The sequence below is a fragment of the Euphorbia lathyris genome, chromosome 3 (genome assembly GCF_963576675.1).
Source record: "Euphorbia lathyris chromosome 3, ddEupLath1.1, whole genome shotgun sequence".
In the NCBI taxonomy this organism is placed as follows: domain Eukaryota; kingdom Viridiplantae; phylum Streptophyta; class Magnoliopsida; order Malpighiales; family Euphorbiaceae; genus Euphorbia; species Euphorbia lathyris.
Window position 1 is genome coordinate 53278173 of NC_088912.1, and position 14050 is coordinate 53292222.

Below are 14050 nucleotides of genomic sequence, written 5' to 3' on the forward strand. Positions count from 1 at the left end.
TGTTTTCTGGTTACATGTAATTTTATTATATATATATATATATATATATATAACTTTTAAAAATATAAGAAATATACTTTGTCATTTTTAGATTAGTATATTAACACTAACCATCGAAACATCTGTTAATATCATATTAGGAGGTCATATAATGTGTTTATAACAATTTATGAGGTTCGAATTATATTTTCAAGTAATAATTATAATTTTACTATCTTTATTAATAAAGTGACATGTAAAAATACCAAAGAAAATAACAATAAATTTAAATTTTCATATCGTTTTCGAGTTTGTACATCAATTCTAACTCCAATAAAAAAATTACGTGTTAATTTTGTATCAATCTAAAAATAATATATTACCTACTAAATTAAATTCAAATACTAAAATTACAGGTAGATTTTATGTGGTGTAATCGGATGGTGTATATATTGGACAAGTGTAAATTAAGTTTTGAGACTTTAATTAAAGTTAAGATGAAGTTGATGCATGTTGGAAATAGACGGTGGTGGGACTCTACCGTTAAGCGGCAGTCTATTTGAAATTGACATCTGTTCCTTCCCTTCCTTTTATTTTATTATTTTATTTTAAACTTCTCTTCCTTTATCAACCCAACCCAAGAAATCAATCGCCCTCTCTCTTTCGAATATCTTTCCGATTCTTCAATTATTCTGCAATCGATTACTCAATTTCATTCTCTTTCATCATCTTACTAGAATAACTTTCCTTTTCTTTTTCTGCATAATTCGAAAAAAAACCCGATCCCAATTAAATACATTATCATGGAAAACAATGCCAAATTAGGTTCAGGCGGAGAAGCAAAGACTGCAATCGATAATAGCAGCCGCTCCGAACAAGAATCAGAACAGGAATACAACCCTAATTTAGGTTCTTTAACTGATAATAATGGAGAACACGAGGAAGCCCAACCTCCACGTCAGTCTTCCGGAAGAATTCCCTTCACTAATCTCAGTCAGGTCGATGCTGACCTAGCTCTCGCTCGTACCCTCCAAGAACAGGTCTTTCTCTTCTCACCCTCCAATTCCATCATTTCTTTTTCTTTTAATAAGGGTATCAATTCTTAACTCTAAGGTAGCTTTGATGTTTTCTGGTCCCTGTTCAATCCCAATTTCAAGTTTTACTTTTATGGGTTTCTTTATAGGGTCATGTGAATGTGTCATTCTTTTACCTTGGGTTACCCTCACTCAAACGCGCTTTAATTGAAGTTGCCCAAAATATATTTGTTCTTTTGATTGGATTCTACTTATAATAAGATACTTCTAGTTTTCTGATCATTTTCTTTGATGTTCTTTTTGCTTTAGGAAAGGGCATACATGATGTTGAGAATGAACACTGTCACTGATGTAAGTGATTACGGAAGTTGGGAAGCTGGAAGCTATTTACATGATGGTGATGATGATTTTGGTGATCCAGATGACGATACTGATGGAGATGATGATGAAGGAGAGGAAGAGGAGGAGGAGGACAATGGCACTGATGAGGATGATGGCATGGATGCATTTGATGTGCATGCACATGCTGATGATGCTGATGATGTTGAAGATACACCGGGAGTTGAGCTTGACCCTGCTAGCTTTTCCAGCGATGAGGCTTATGCTAGGGCCTTACAGGATGCTGAAGAAAGAGAAATGGCTGCTAGATTATTGGCTCTTGCTGGAATAAATGACGGTGAGTATCAACAGTGGGACCTTTTCTTCCTCCCTCATAATATATTAGAGAACCATCAAATTTGTACTTACTATTTGTCTTTACAGGAGAACTTGAGGACAGTGAGGACCAGGGTGGTAATTCTCAGGTACAAGTTTTATGTATGATCCTTTGATTATCCAACCCTTATTCTGGTCAGGAATGAATGGCCTTAATGTTTTCTGATTCACATGGCCTGCTGTCAGAAAATTTGATCATTTTAACCTGCCTCTTTGCATTGATTGTGGAATTGTCTGTTGGAAGTACAAGGCATATGTGATATGCAAACCTAAGTAAGTGTTTCTCTGGCTTAGGTCTGTAGTTTGGCGAGTCTAGCATTTTAGTGTGGTAAGAATTCTGTTAAAAGGCCTTTCCCTGTGACAAACCTAAATTAAGATTTCATTAATCAATTGCATAATGAATTAGTACAAGTTGATTCTCTTAAATAGGAAAAAATGGAAAAGGAAAGTAAAGATGGCCTAACAAATTCATCTCTCTAATAATTATAACCTACCTTAAATAGGAATAGGAAATACAACCTACCTTAAATCACTCTAATAATTCTAACCTACCTTAAATAAGAAAAGGAAATACAACCTACCTTAAATAAGAATAGGAATTACAGCAAGAATGTCAAAATATGGAGATTAGTGAACTTGAATGGGCTATGCGAGGGAAACAGCCCATTGAATTTGTAGCGTAACACAAAGATGACCCGGAAAATTTATCTTCTCAAAATTCCAGCATGAGCTAGGTGTTTTCTCAATAGAAGTAGGAAAGTTTTGGGTTCTGACATCTAAAGTTTTCTGTTTGATCACTGAAGGCATATTAGTTTCAGGAAGGATTTTCAATGTGTTTGAGGTGATTGGAGATCTGAAAGCCGGGTTAGGTTTCAGGTGTTTAGGGTGGTTTTTGGGGATTTGAATGGCGGTTTAGGTTGCAATTCTTTCCTATCATCTTTGTCTTGCCTAAGGGCTGCTTGCAATGCTCTAGGGTAATAGGATCTCTTAATCCCAATATTTAAAGGAATGATGGGACATGGTAGAGAGTAAGACTCAATAATGAAGGGGCTTACCCTTTCAAACAGACCCGCCTTAACAATTTCAGCAGTGACCTGCTTCCTTAGAGAAGGCTGCTCTAGCACATCTTCAACTTTTCCTTGCAAATAGAGAACTTCCAATTCTATTTTCTTTTGTGGCATTTCATCAAACAGTTGGAGGGTGGTTTGCAAGGTTTCCTCTTCTTTATTCTCAGGCATTACATCAAACAACTGGTAGGCAATAGAAGAGGGATTTGAAACTCCTTGAGTTTCTAGAATCAATTGAGACAAATTTGAGAAGGATTTGCGGATTTGTTCAAAAGAGTCTTCTTGCTTCTTGCGAAGCAGTTCCCATTGCTCATCAAAGTTTTGTTCCTGCTTGCAGAATGGTTAAATTCTTCCATGGTGAGAAGAAGGAAAGCTCTGATACCAATGTCAGGATTAGGATTTCTGACAGTAAGATTAGGGCAGAAAAGATTTTAGGAGAAGAGAAGAATAGAGAAAGAAGAGAGATATCTAGATAAACAGAGAAAAGAGAGAATAGAGAGAATAGAGAGAATTTAGAAGAAAGAAATAAAGATTTCATTAATTAATTTCATAATGAATTAGTACAGGTTGATTCTCTTAAATAGGAAAAAATGGAAAAGGAAAGTAAAGACGACCTAACAAATTCATCTCTCTAATAATTCTAATCTATCTTAAATAGGAATAGGAAATACAACCTACCTTAAATCACTCTAATAATTCTAACCTACCTTAAATAAGAAAAGAAAATACAACCTACCTTAAATAATAATAGGAATTACAACAATTCACTAAATAGATAGAATGACAGCTAAGGATGGTAAAGAGCTATTTTAATCCTTCTTCTTTTGCACATATGTGACAAATTCTAACCAAGCAAGGGCAACCTGTTTATATGGTTACATGACTTACATTGGTGTCCCCTTGTTTGTTCATATTCCAGATACTTAACTTGAAGACAAGTGCCCAACCAACATAAGAATTAAACTACAAGTGCTAAAGAGGATAGGATATTTAATATCATGTTGCTTTATTTTATGGTGCAAAATGCATTTGTTCATATTCTAGATACTTAACTTGAACACAAGTGCCAGTCAATATAAAAATTAAACTACACGTGCTAAAGTGGATATGACATTTAATATCATGTTGCTTCATTGTATGGTGCAAAGGGGGCATTTGGTATTCTACTAGGACATAGATAGAGGTAAGGGTTGGATATGAATAAGGATAAAAGATTGGGATATGGATAAAAATAAGATAGGAGGACTTATTATCCCGTGTTTGGTATGGAGGATAAGGATAGGGATAAAATAATTCATTTTACTATAGTATCAATGTGGAATGAAATTAATTAAATTTAATCTATCATCTTAAATATATTAGTTATTCCATTTTTTGTGTTTTGAAAATTATAGAGTGTTCCAAGTATTTTTCAAGTTAAGATGATAGATTAAATTTAATTAATTTCATTCTATATTCTACAATAATATATGGATAAACTTAAGTTTTCAAAAGTTCAAATATTAAAATTAACTTGAGAAATATTTGGAATTCTACTAAATTTCAAAACACAACAAATAGAATAAATAATAAAATTCGAAGGACAAAGTAGACTTTTTCACCTAAATAAGTTATCCCATGTTGTATGCCACTCCCCCTCTAGGTATAACTTTAGTGGTATAAGAGGCTTATCCCTCCCTTGTCTCATCCTCCTATCTACATGAGATAAGTTATCTCATTTTTTTTTATCCCTATCCCACCTCCTATATCCCCTCTAATAAACAGCCCAAAAATGAAAAAAAAAACCCATCAACTGGAGTAGGGAGATCTTGGTGGTGGATTTTGCGCTGATGGGCATTATATGTTCAATGACGGATTATAAATGTTTTATGAATAACTACATCATAACAGCTGCAGAATTATCAAAAGTCAAAGCCATGAATTAATTGGACATTGTGGTGATAGTCAATTGTTACATAGATGATGGTAATGTGGAAGCCAGCATTTATAACTTTATAAGTGAAAAATTTGATGAGTACCATCTACGCAATGCCTCATTGTTTATAGCTATCAGCTTTAATAATGTACATATATCTTTTCCTTAAATTTGTTTTTATCTCTTATGTGTCTGGGGGATTTTTCTGAGAAGCTTGCAATAATTTTTTCTTCTTCATAGCCATCATAGGAGATGGTAATAATTCCTATATTGATTGCTTAGCAAAGTAGAAGCAAATGGAAAAGAGAATCAATAGACGAGAAGAGATGTGTTTTTCTCATTTATAGATATTTTATTGTTTGACAGTTTCTCAATCTAAAGGGCATTGGAGGGATATTTGTGTAATACTGTTATTACAGATGTCTCTATGAGAAAAGATGCAGCCAACAAAAAAGGCCTCTAGATAGCAAGTTTTAGAAGACTATATTTGATTGATTTCAAGTTCTCGTCTTAGATTCCTCATGTGTCTTAAAATAGGAGGTCATTTTACAGTGTTACAAATATGTTGTCTTTGAATTTAGCTGCTAACCCAGTCTCTTATACAGCACAGTGGTAATTTGGTGATGTATTTCTTGCTAAAAAGGGTTGCTTCATAGGAGTGAATTTGAATCTAGAATTTCTATGTTTGTAATGTTTGATTTTAGAAGTAAATGAATAATGGGAGCAAATTTCACTTTTGATCCTTATACTTATTTATTTTTACTTTTTTTCCCTAAAAATAATTTTGACCAAATTTTTTTTCTTTTTCATATTATTTAGTTTTAGTATTTATTTTTAATTATTTTAAAATTATTATTTTCTCTTTAAAATAGAATGTTTATGCATTTTTTACGATTAATTTTATTTGAGTTTCATGTGTTACATCAGCTTTTGATTTTAATGGTTGAAGTAATTGATTTTAATCTTATATTTACATGTGATTAATTTATTATACAGACACATGAATATATGGAAATTGTTGTTAAAAACACAACTTTAGTTTATTAGCTCATTTGAACCAAACAGTCACAAAGGGAATCAGAGGAATATCATTCCCTTTGTGGAACTAAAACAAACAGACAAGGGAATTCAGGGTGATTCCATTCCTTTCTCCTTGTTTCCTTTTCTTGATTCCATTCCGTTACCCCTACGCGAACCAAACGCCCCCCTAAAGTAGTATATGCTGCTGTGTGATTTTTGCTTTTAACTTGCAATGGATTTTCATCTCAGCTATGCCCTTAGGTCTTTGTAGTCTAACCTTTAATGTTCTTGTTTCAGATTCTATTTCACGTGGTTACAGGTTAAGAATGAACTGCTCTAGTGTGTTTTAGTCATTAGCTATATATATGTGAATAACATCAAATATGCAAAGTCTAGAATATATGGAAATTATTTTCCTTGTAGCTAATTCTGTAGTTGATCCTGTTGAACCTGCAGGATGCCTGGGAGGAGGTTGATCCAGATGAACTTTCATATGAGGTAAGTTGGCATTGATCTGGTGCTTCTATTGAGGTTTCCAGTTTGAGTTATATCTGATGGTATGCTTCATATTTTCAGGAGTTAATCGCATTAGGTGAAGTTGTTGGAAGTGAGAGTAGAGGGCTTTCAGCTGATGGTATTGCCTCTTTACCTTCAGCTATCTATAAGACTGGAAGCAGTCAGAATGGAAGCAATGAATCGTAAGTTGAGATGCCTTATTTCTCTCTCTCTCTCTCTCTCTCTCTCTCTCTCGATGTTTGTTTTGTTATTAGTAAATCAATCATCATGCTTCTGTTTCAGCTGCGTCTCTCTCTCTCTCTCTCGATGTTTGTTTTGTTATTAGTAAATCAATCATCATGCTTCTGTTTCAGCTGCGTCATATGTCGCTTAGATTATGAGGATGGGGAAACATTGACAGTGCTTTCGTGCAAACATTCCTATCACCCAGATTGCATAAATAATTGGTTGAAAATCAATAAGGTATGTTTCATAAATAATTGGTTGAAAATCAATAAGGTATGTTTTCAAGTAAAAAAGGGGTGTATGCTGAATCTTAGTTAAATGCAGGTATGCCCTGTGTGCAGCACTGAGGTATCCACTTCTGGACACAGTTAGCATTGGGGTAAGTTAGGTAGCTAGCTCTAGCTCTATTTTCTATCATTTCGTAAAAAGGGGCAGTGCCGTGCCGATTTGAGCTCCATATTCTATTCTTGTACTTTGCCAACATTTCTTATCTTTTATTTCTTTCAATTTCAATTGTCAACTCTAATGGATCTCAATTTCAATACTTTTACTTTAAATTCCTTTTTCTCAGTTTTGCCTTTTTGTCAAATTAATACAATTTTATCCAAAAGGTATAAATAAATTTAAAATGGATATTGGGTGTTTTTCCAACTATAAGCAAAAACTAACAACTCCAACATATTAATTATGCAAAAATTATTTTGAATGTCATAATCTTTCATTTTTATTTTTTCGTTCATCAAGTTCTTAAGTCTATAATAACAAAAAAAAAAAAAAGGGTTTGAACCTAAAATTCAAATAACTACATTCAAAATTTGGATTTTTTTATGTGTAATGTGATCATAGGAAAATTGTAAAATTTTTATTTTCAATTTCAAATGTTGTAATTTCAAACACAAATGAAGTGAATAATGTTTTTTTAATTGAATTAGAGGTTTACAATTCGAACTAATTTGGAACAAAAAATAAATAATTAAATGTTTAGTGAATTAAAAAGTGAAAAATCATGGAACCTCATACTTTTGGCAAAATAATAATAATGATGATTTTAATGGGTAAGAGCATTTTAAGAAGCTTTTTAAAAATCAGCCTTAACAGTCTTGTAGTGGTTCGAGGATCTTGAATAAAGGTTGTTTTAAAGAATGTTAAAACTTACCACATCATATTAAAATATAATATTTTATTAATTTAATAATTCATATTATTTTTTTTATAACTTTTGTTAAAATATTCTAATAAGCAACTTTAAAAGTTGCCTACAAATCATTATTTAATATATAATTTATTTTAATTATAAATATTGTCAACCAATAGCGAAGTGAGAGTCATTAAAAATATGCATCAATAGTATCCAAGTAGATCACTTTTTTTATATTAAAAAAAGTTTGGTAACCGTGAAGCAAATTGCTAAAAATTAGCAACTTTTTGGTAACTTTTTTGCCAAACCCAATGCCACACTAATCTTCTGAGCACCATTTATTGGAGATGCTCTAAGACACTAAGGACTTGATTGGATGGAGGGTTTAGAGGGGTTAGTAAGGGAATAGTTAGTAAGGGTTGATAGAAACCCTTGTTTGGAAGAAGGAAGGGTTAGTAAGGGTTTCTACAAACCCATGTTTGGAACACAAAAAAAATTAGGAGAGTAAGAGTTTGGAGGGGTTTTGAAGGGTTTCTTTTTAACAAATTGCATTCAATTTTGAACCCTCCAATTTGGTGGGTTTGGAAGGGTTAGAAATTACCCTTCCTTCCCCTTCCTTACCTTTTCCTACCTTTCCATACCCTTCTCTACCCTTCATTTATTAACTCTTCCCTACCCTTCATCCAATCAAGCCCTAATAGCTTTTCTATAATCTCTACAATGAATCTCTCCATTCTTAGTGTCTTTTTAATTCATTTCTTTTTATTAAGAATTTATCATTGGTAAATATAATAATCATTAATAATTTTAATGATAAAATAATAAATAAAGAGTGAATATGATTAGTATTGTTGGAGATAATATATTTTAGTAAGTGCACTACGAGCTTCTTGAAAATGCTCTAATAGGTTTGAAGTTTGACAATGATTTTAATGGGACAAGGGGTTTAATATTTTGAGTGTTCATATGGTTGTATTGAGGGTCAAAATGATATTTAAAGTTAACGGCTAAGATCACAATGAGTTTTAGTTTATTAAAATTTCTCTTTTCTAAAAGCTAAATTGATATTAAAGTTAAATTTAAATTAATTTGATTTTGGCTATTTTTAGCTTCAATTCACTTTTAAATGTGTTGATTATAAATTGGGAAATTTAGGGAAACATGCATTCTTGAAGCCTTTTTCTTTTACTCGATTAACAAACTGTTTGGATTGTATATATATAAAAAATAAAATTAACAAACTGTTTTTGGGGAATTTTTTGGAGTGGCCATTTTATATATAAACTTGTTGAATGTCAAAAAAATGCAAATGGGGAATTTTTCTTTTATCTCAAACATTGTTGTATGGTTTTTTTTTTTTTTTAATTGGTTAGTTTTTAGCTTTTTATATATTAGATTATCTTCTCTTCTTGACAAGCACCCAATTGGAAGGATGTACTTCTTTTTCTTTTATTATTATTTTTTCTGGTAGGAAAAAGTTAGGTAAGGGTAGGTCTACCCACTCCCAAGGTCAGGGCAAACCACAGACCTCGATGAGGGTTTACAGTGGAATTTACAGATCACCTATCAATGAGGACTAAATTTTCTTTTATTATTATGGAATATTGAATTTAATTTTTATTATTTATATTATAAAAAATAAAACTAAAAATCTCACAGTAACTTTATTGAGGTCTCATAAATTAAATTGGTAACAAAGTGATATTTATAAATTACAATTGAGTAATAATCAAAGTTATTAGTATAAAAATAAAGCGTTATATATGAAAAATTCTTTTATAAGAAGAAAATCACGAGAATACAATAATTAAGATTCTAAAAAAAAAACACCAAAACTCGAGGTATATAATAATTTGAAAGACAGTTGAAATATTTAGATTGTAACCTTACACCTCACAATGTGGTATTTTTCGAACTCTCGACCTCTACTCTCTCTTTTTTTTCTCTACAAAAGGAAAAAAAACTTATTTTCTAAACGATCTTTATGACATCCTACAAACGATGTTTATAGCATAGCACACATACTACCATTGACAAATACAAATGAATGATTATTTGGAGCTAAAGACTTTGACTAATATGTTGGGAAAGTTTTTGTCTATGCCGGTAACCAAAAAATTTAAATGTCCATATATTTTTAGACCCTACAAAGCTTCCCTCCAAACAAATGAGAAGTACTTGATAAGCTCCTTAATTGAATCCCATGTTGATTAACTTACTGCAGAACTCGAGCTTCTTTCGAGGAACCACTTTAGTCAGGATATATGAATGGTTTCTTTCTGTAGGGATTTTATCTAGATGAAGAACTCTTCTTTCTAGTTGATCTCATATCTAGTGACATCAAATATCAATGTGCTTCGTTTGAGAATGATACATATTATTCTTACTTAAGTTGATGATACTTTGATTGTCACAATATACTATGCAACATGCTTTCTTTTGACCCAATTCTTGAAAGAATATTTTCAACCAAATCATTTATTTACCCGCTTCAATAGTTAAAATGTCACTATACCATTTTCTCTTTCACATGATACAAGATACATGACAAACATTTATTTTTGTATCGTCTGATTGTTTTTCGTCACAATATATTAAAATTATGTCATCTGAAAGCTTAATTAAAAACACGCGCGATTCACATGTGACGTTACGATGACAGTCTTCTGTCATCTCAAAAAAACACGATTTTGATTGAAAAGTTACTTAACCATCAGACAACACTTCGTATAAATGACTGTCATTGTTAAATGAAAATAAAAAAAAGCGGCAACCAAGTATTAATTTCGCAGGGGAGCAAAAAGTGTGACTTTCATTTTGCACGCTTAAAAAAAGAAAGGGGTATATAAGGCAATTTCTGCATAAACCCATTCTTCCGAACTCATCTTCTCCTTCGAGCTCTACCTCTGCAAACCCTAAACACAACTCTCTCTTCTACACTAGCATCTAGATCTACATCGTGTGAATCGTCTTCGACTTCGTGAATTTATCATCTCGGTAAGGTTTTTATTAGGGTTTATTTAAGTCATTACGCTGTGTTCAAACAATTAGTTCTTGAAATTATTATACTATCTGCATGTTAGTTGTGACCTAATCCACTGCATATTTATTCTATAATTTGAAGTTTGTTTGCTTAACATTAGGTATCTACATTCTGAAATAAGGGTTTTATCTCATTTTAGTATATCTATTTATTTGTAATGTTTACCTGGTTTTTTTGATAATGGTTTTCGCATTGGATATTAAAGATGATTCTTTCATGTACTTTTGATGCTGGGTTTATAGTTTTGTAGATATATTTACATACTGGGTTTGTTGTTTATCAATGTATGTGTTTATTGTTATTAGTTAGAATAAAACTGATTATAGATTATGTTTGTTCAAGATGGATAAATCATGGATGGTGGCTGATAGGAGATCACTACAGTTTAGGCTTACAAGAGTTTCTGAAGTTTGTATCGGATAATGCTCCAAACTCAAACTATATTTTCTGTCCTTGTGTCAAATGTTGTAACCTCAGAGGTGGTAGTATTGACTTCATTAAGGATCATTTAATCTGTAATGGAATTATGAAAACATATACAACTTGGGTATGGCACGGTGAGTCTTCTATTGCAGACTCAAATCATACAAGTGAGGGTTCTGAAACAGTTGAAATGAACCATGACTTAGGGAGAGATTTAGAAAAAGATGGGTGCTTAGTAGAGTCAGATGAATTTATGCACTTCGTTCATGATGGAGACAAGCCTTTGTATCCCGGTTGTACTAAATCCACCAAGATGAATGGTTTAATACAAACCTTTAATCTGAAAGCCAAACATGGTCTGGTCGAGTCTTGTTATACCAACATTTTATTATTGTTTCACACCCTTCTGCATGATGGGAATGAAATGTCAATGTCTACCAATGAGGCAAAAAAAAAAAGTCTTGATGCTTTAGGGATGAATGTGAGAAGATTGATGCATGTCCTAATGACTGTATTTTGTATAAAGATGTTAATGAGGGTGCTACAAGATGCCCATCTTGTAATGTCTCTAGGTGGAAACTAGATAGGGATAATACAGAGAAAGTAGGGGTAGCAGCTAAGACTTTATGGTATTTTCCACCAATCCCAAGGTTTAGAAGAATGTTTCAGTCTACAGTTACCACTAAGAAACTTACTTAGCACTCGATTGGTAGGAAAAAGGATGGATTGATGAGACATCCAGATGATTCCCCAACTTGGCAAATGATTGACACTAAGGCCCTGTTTGTTGGGGGGAAAATATTCTGCAGGAAAATATTTTCCTAATTTTCCAGTGTTTGTTTGGACAGGAAAATAAGTCAAAAGAAAATAAGTTGCAAGTCAATGGAAAAGGAAGGAAGAAATAAGGGAAAATGTTTTACCATTTTCAAAATGGTAAAACATTTTCCTCAAAACATATTAGTTTAGAGAAAAATGGGAAAAACGTTAAAAAATGTAAAAATATGAAACATGAAAAACATGAATAATGTGAAAATGTTACAAAACACGAGAATATGAAAAAAGACCCGCAAAAAACATGAAAATGTGAAAAAACGCGAAAAACATAAAAACGCAAAAAAAAGCAAACACTTGAAAAGCACAAAACATAAACAATTCGAAAAAGTCACAAAACACGAAATATATAAAAACGTGAAAAATACAAAAAACACGAAAACGTGAAAAAATACGGAAAACGCAAAAAATGCTAAAATAAAAAAAACGTGAAAAACGCGATAAACATGAAAAGACGAAAAATGCAAACAAAACACGAAAACGTAAAAAACACAAAAACATGAAAAATACGAAAAACATGAAAAAAACGTGAATAACACGAAAAAGTAACAAAATGCGAAAAATAAAAAAACGCGAAAAAAAGAAAAAAGGGAAAAACCGAAAAACTAAACATGAAAACACAAAAAAATAAAGAAAAAATGCAGTAACGTTAATAACATGAGAAAATGTATAATTTATAGTAATATATTTGAGGGTAATGTTGTCTTTTAAATGAAAAATTATATATTCTATTCTATCTTATTCTACCAACCAAACATAGTAATAGTTATTCTTAAGAAATTTCTATTCCATTCTTTGCTATTCTATTCTATTCCATTCCACGAATGAAACGACACCTTACAGTTTATGTGTGTTTTTTGTGCTTAATTTGTATTTAGTACATGTGAATATCTTTTTTGTATTTTATATATACAATTGAAAATAAAAAAATACAGAAAATCTATATTTAATGGTTGGAAAATATTTTCATGTGTTGTAGCCAAACACCGAAAAATATTTTCCTGGGTTGTTGCCAAACACAGGAAAATATTTTATTTTCCTGCACAATATTTTCCATGCATAAAATTTTCCAAAACACAATATTTCCCCCCTAAACAAACGGGGCCTAAGTGGCCAGATTTTGGTTTCGAACCTGAGAACCTTAGGATAAGACTATCTTCAGATGGGTTTAACCCATTTGGCAATCTTAGCAGCACCTACTCGTGTTGGCCAGTGATAATGCTTGTTTATAACCTTCCGCCATGGCTATGCATGAAACGCAAGTACATGATGTTAACTTTGTTAATTTTCGGATCCAAGTAGCCTGGAAATGATATTGATATGTACTTGCAACCTTTAATAGATGACCTAAAAGTCTTACGGAATGATGAAATTGATTGAGTGTATGATTCAGTGAGAGGAGAATACTTTAGGTTGAGAGGGGTCTTGTTATGGACTATTAACAATTTTCCTACTTATGAGAACTTATCAGGGAGCATTGTTAAAGGGTACAATGCATTGTTATGGGCAGATCATGTGCTTCACTTGAAGTGACAATGGATATTGTGTGCATGTAATGTTTTTGTACAATATGATTATTTGTTTGTGTACATTGGGTACATTTTTTGTGCTCCTATTTTGGGTATGTTTTGGTACACATTTTCGTACAATGATATGACACTGGTTTATATGTATATATTGTGCACAATAGGTGTATATATTATGTAAATAATGGATACGTGAAGTTATATGTGAAGTTTATAGCTTTGTTATAATTGCAGTAGTACTATCATGTAATTCAATGGCAGTATGTATAGGTGCATGAAAGGGTTACAGGTTATCCGACACAATTGATAAAAAAAATCTATCGTCTATTGCAATATTGAATGAGCGCTAAATTAGAATAAATGTCATATTATGATGCGTGACACGATACCAGGTTAATGAAATACTGTCATGACAAAACGTTAAGATGACATAAACAAAAAATAAGACTGTCGTCTAATAATTTACGTTGTCAAATATGACTAATTTTTATGATAGTTTATTAAATGAAAATGTCATGTGAAATCCTCTCACAAGACAAAAAAAGTTAAACAGTCCGTCATCTCAAATACCATCCCATGACAGTAATAAAGAAAAAAATTTCCGTGTTAACTTATCTAC

General features: G+C 31.9%; 1 protein-coding gene across 1 annotated transcript; it reads left to right on the forward strand.

Moving 5' to 3' along the window:
• The first annotated feature begins 593 nt into the window (after window positions 1-593).
• Window positions 594-7040, forward strand: LOC136222971 (E3 ubiquitin ligase BIG BROTHER-related). The gene is made up of 7 exons (XM_066010680.1): window positions 594-1019; window positions 1323-1689; window positions 1776-1816; window positions 6186-6227; window positions 6306-6427; window positions 6599-6707; window positions 6795-7040. The coding sequence occupies exons 1-7, from the start codon at window positions 783-785 to the stop codon at window positions 6840-6842; spliced, it is 966 nt and encodes a 321-aa protein (XP_065866752.1). The 5' UTR covers window positions 594-782; the 3' UTR covers window positions 6843-7040.
• The last annotated feature ends 7010 nt before the right edge of the window (window positions 7041-14050 follow it).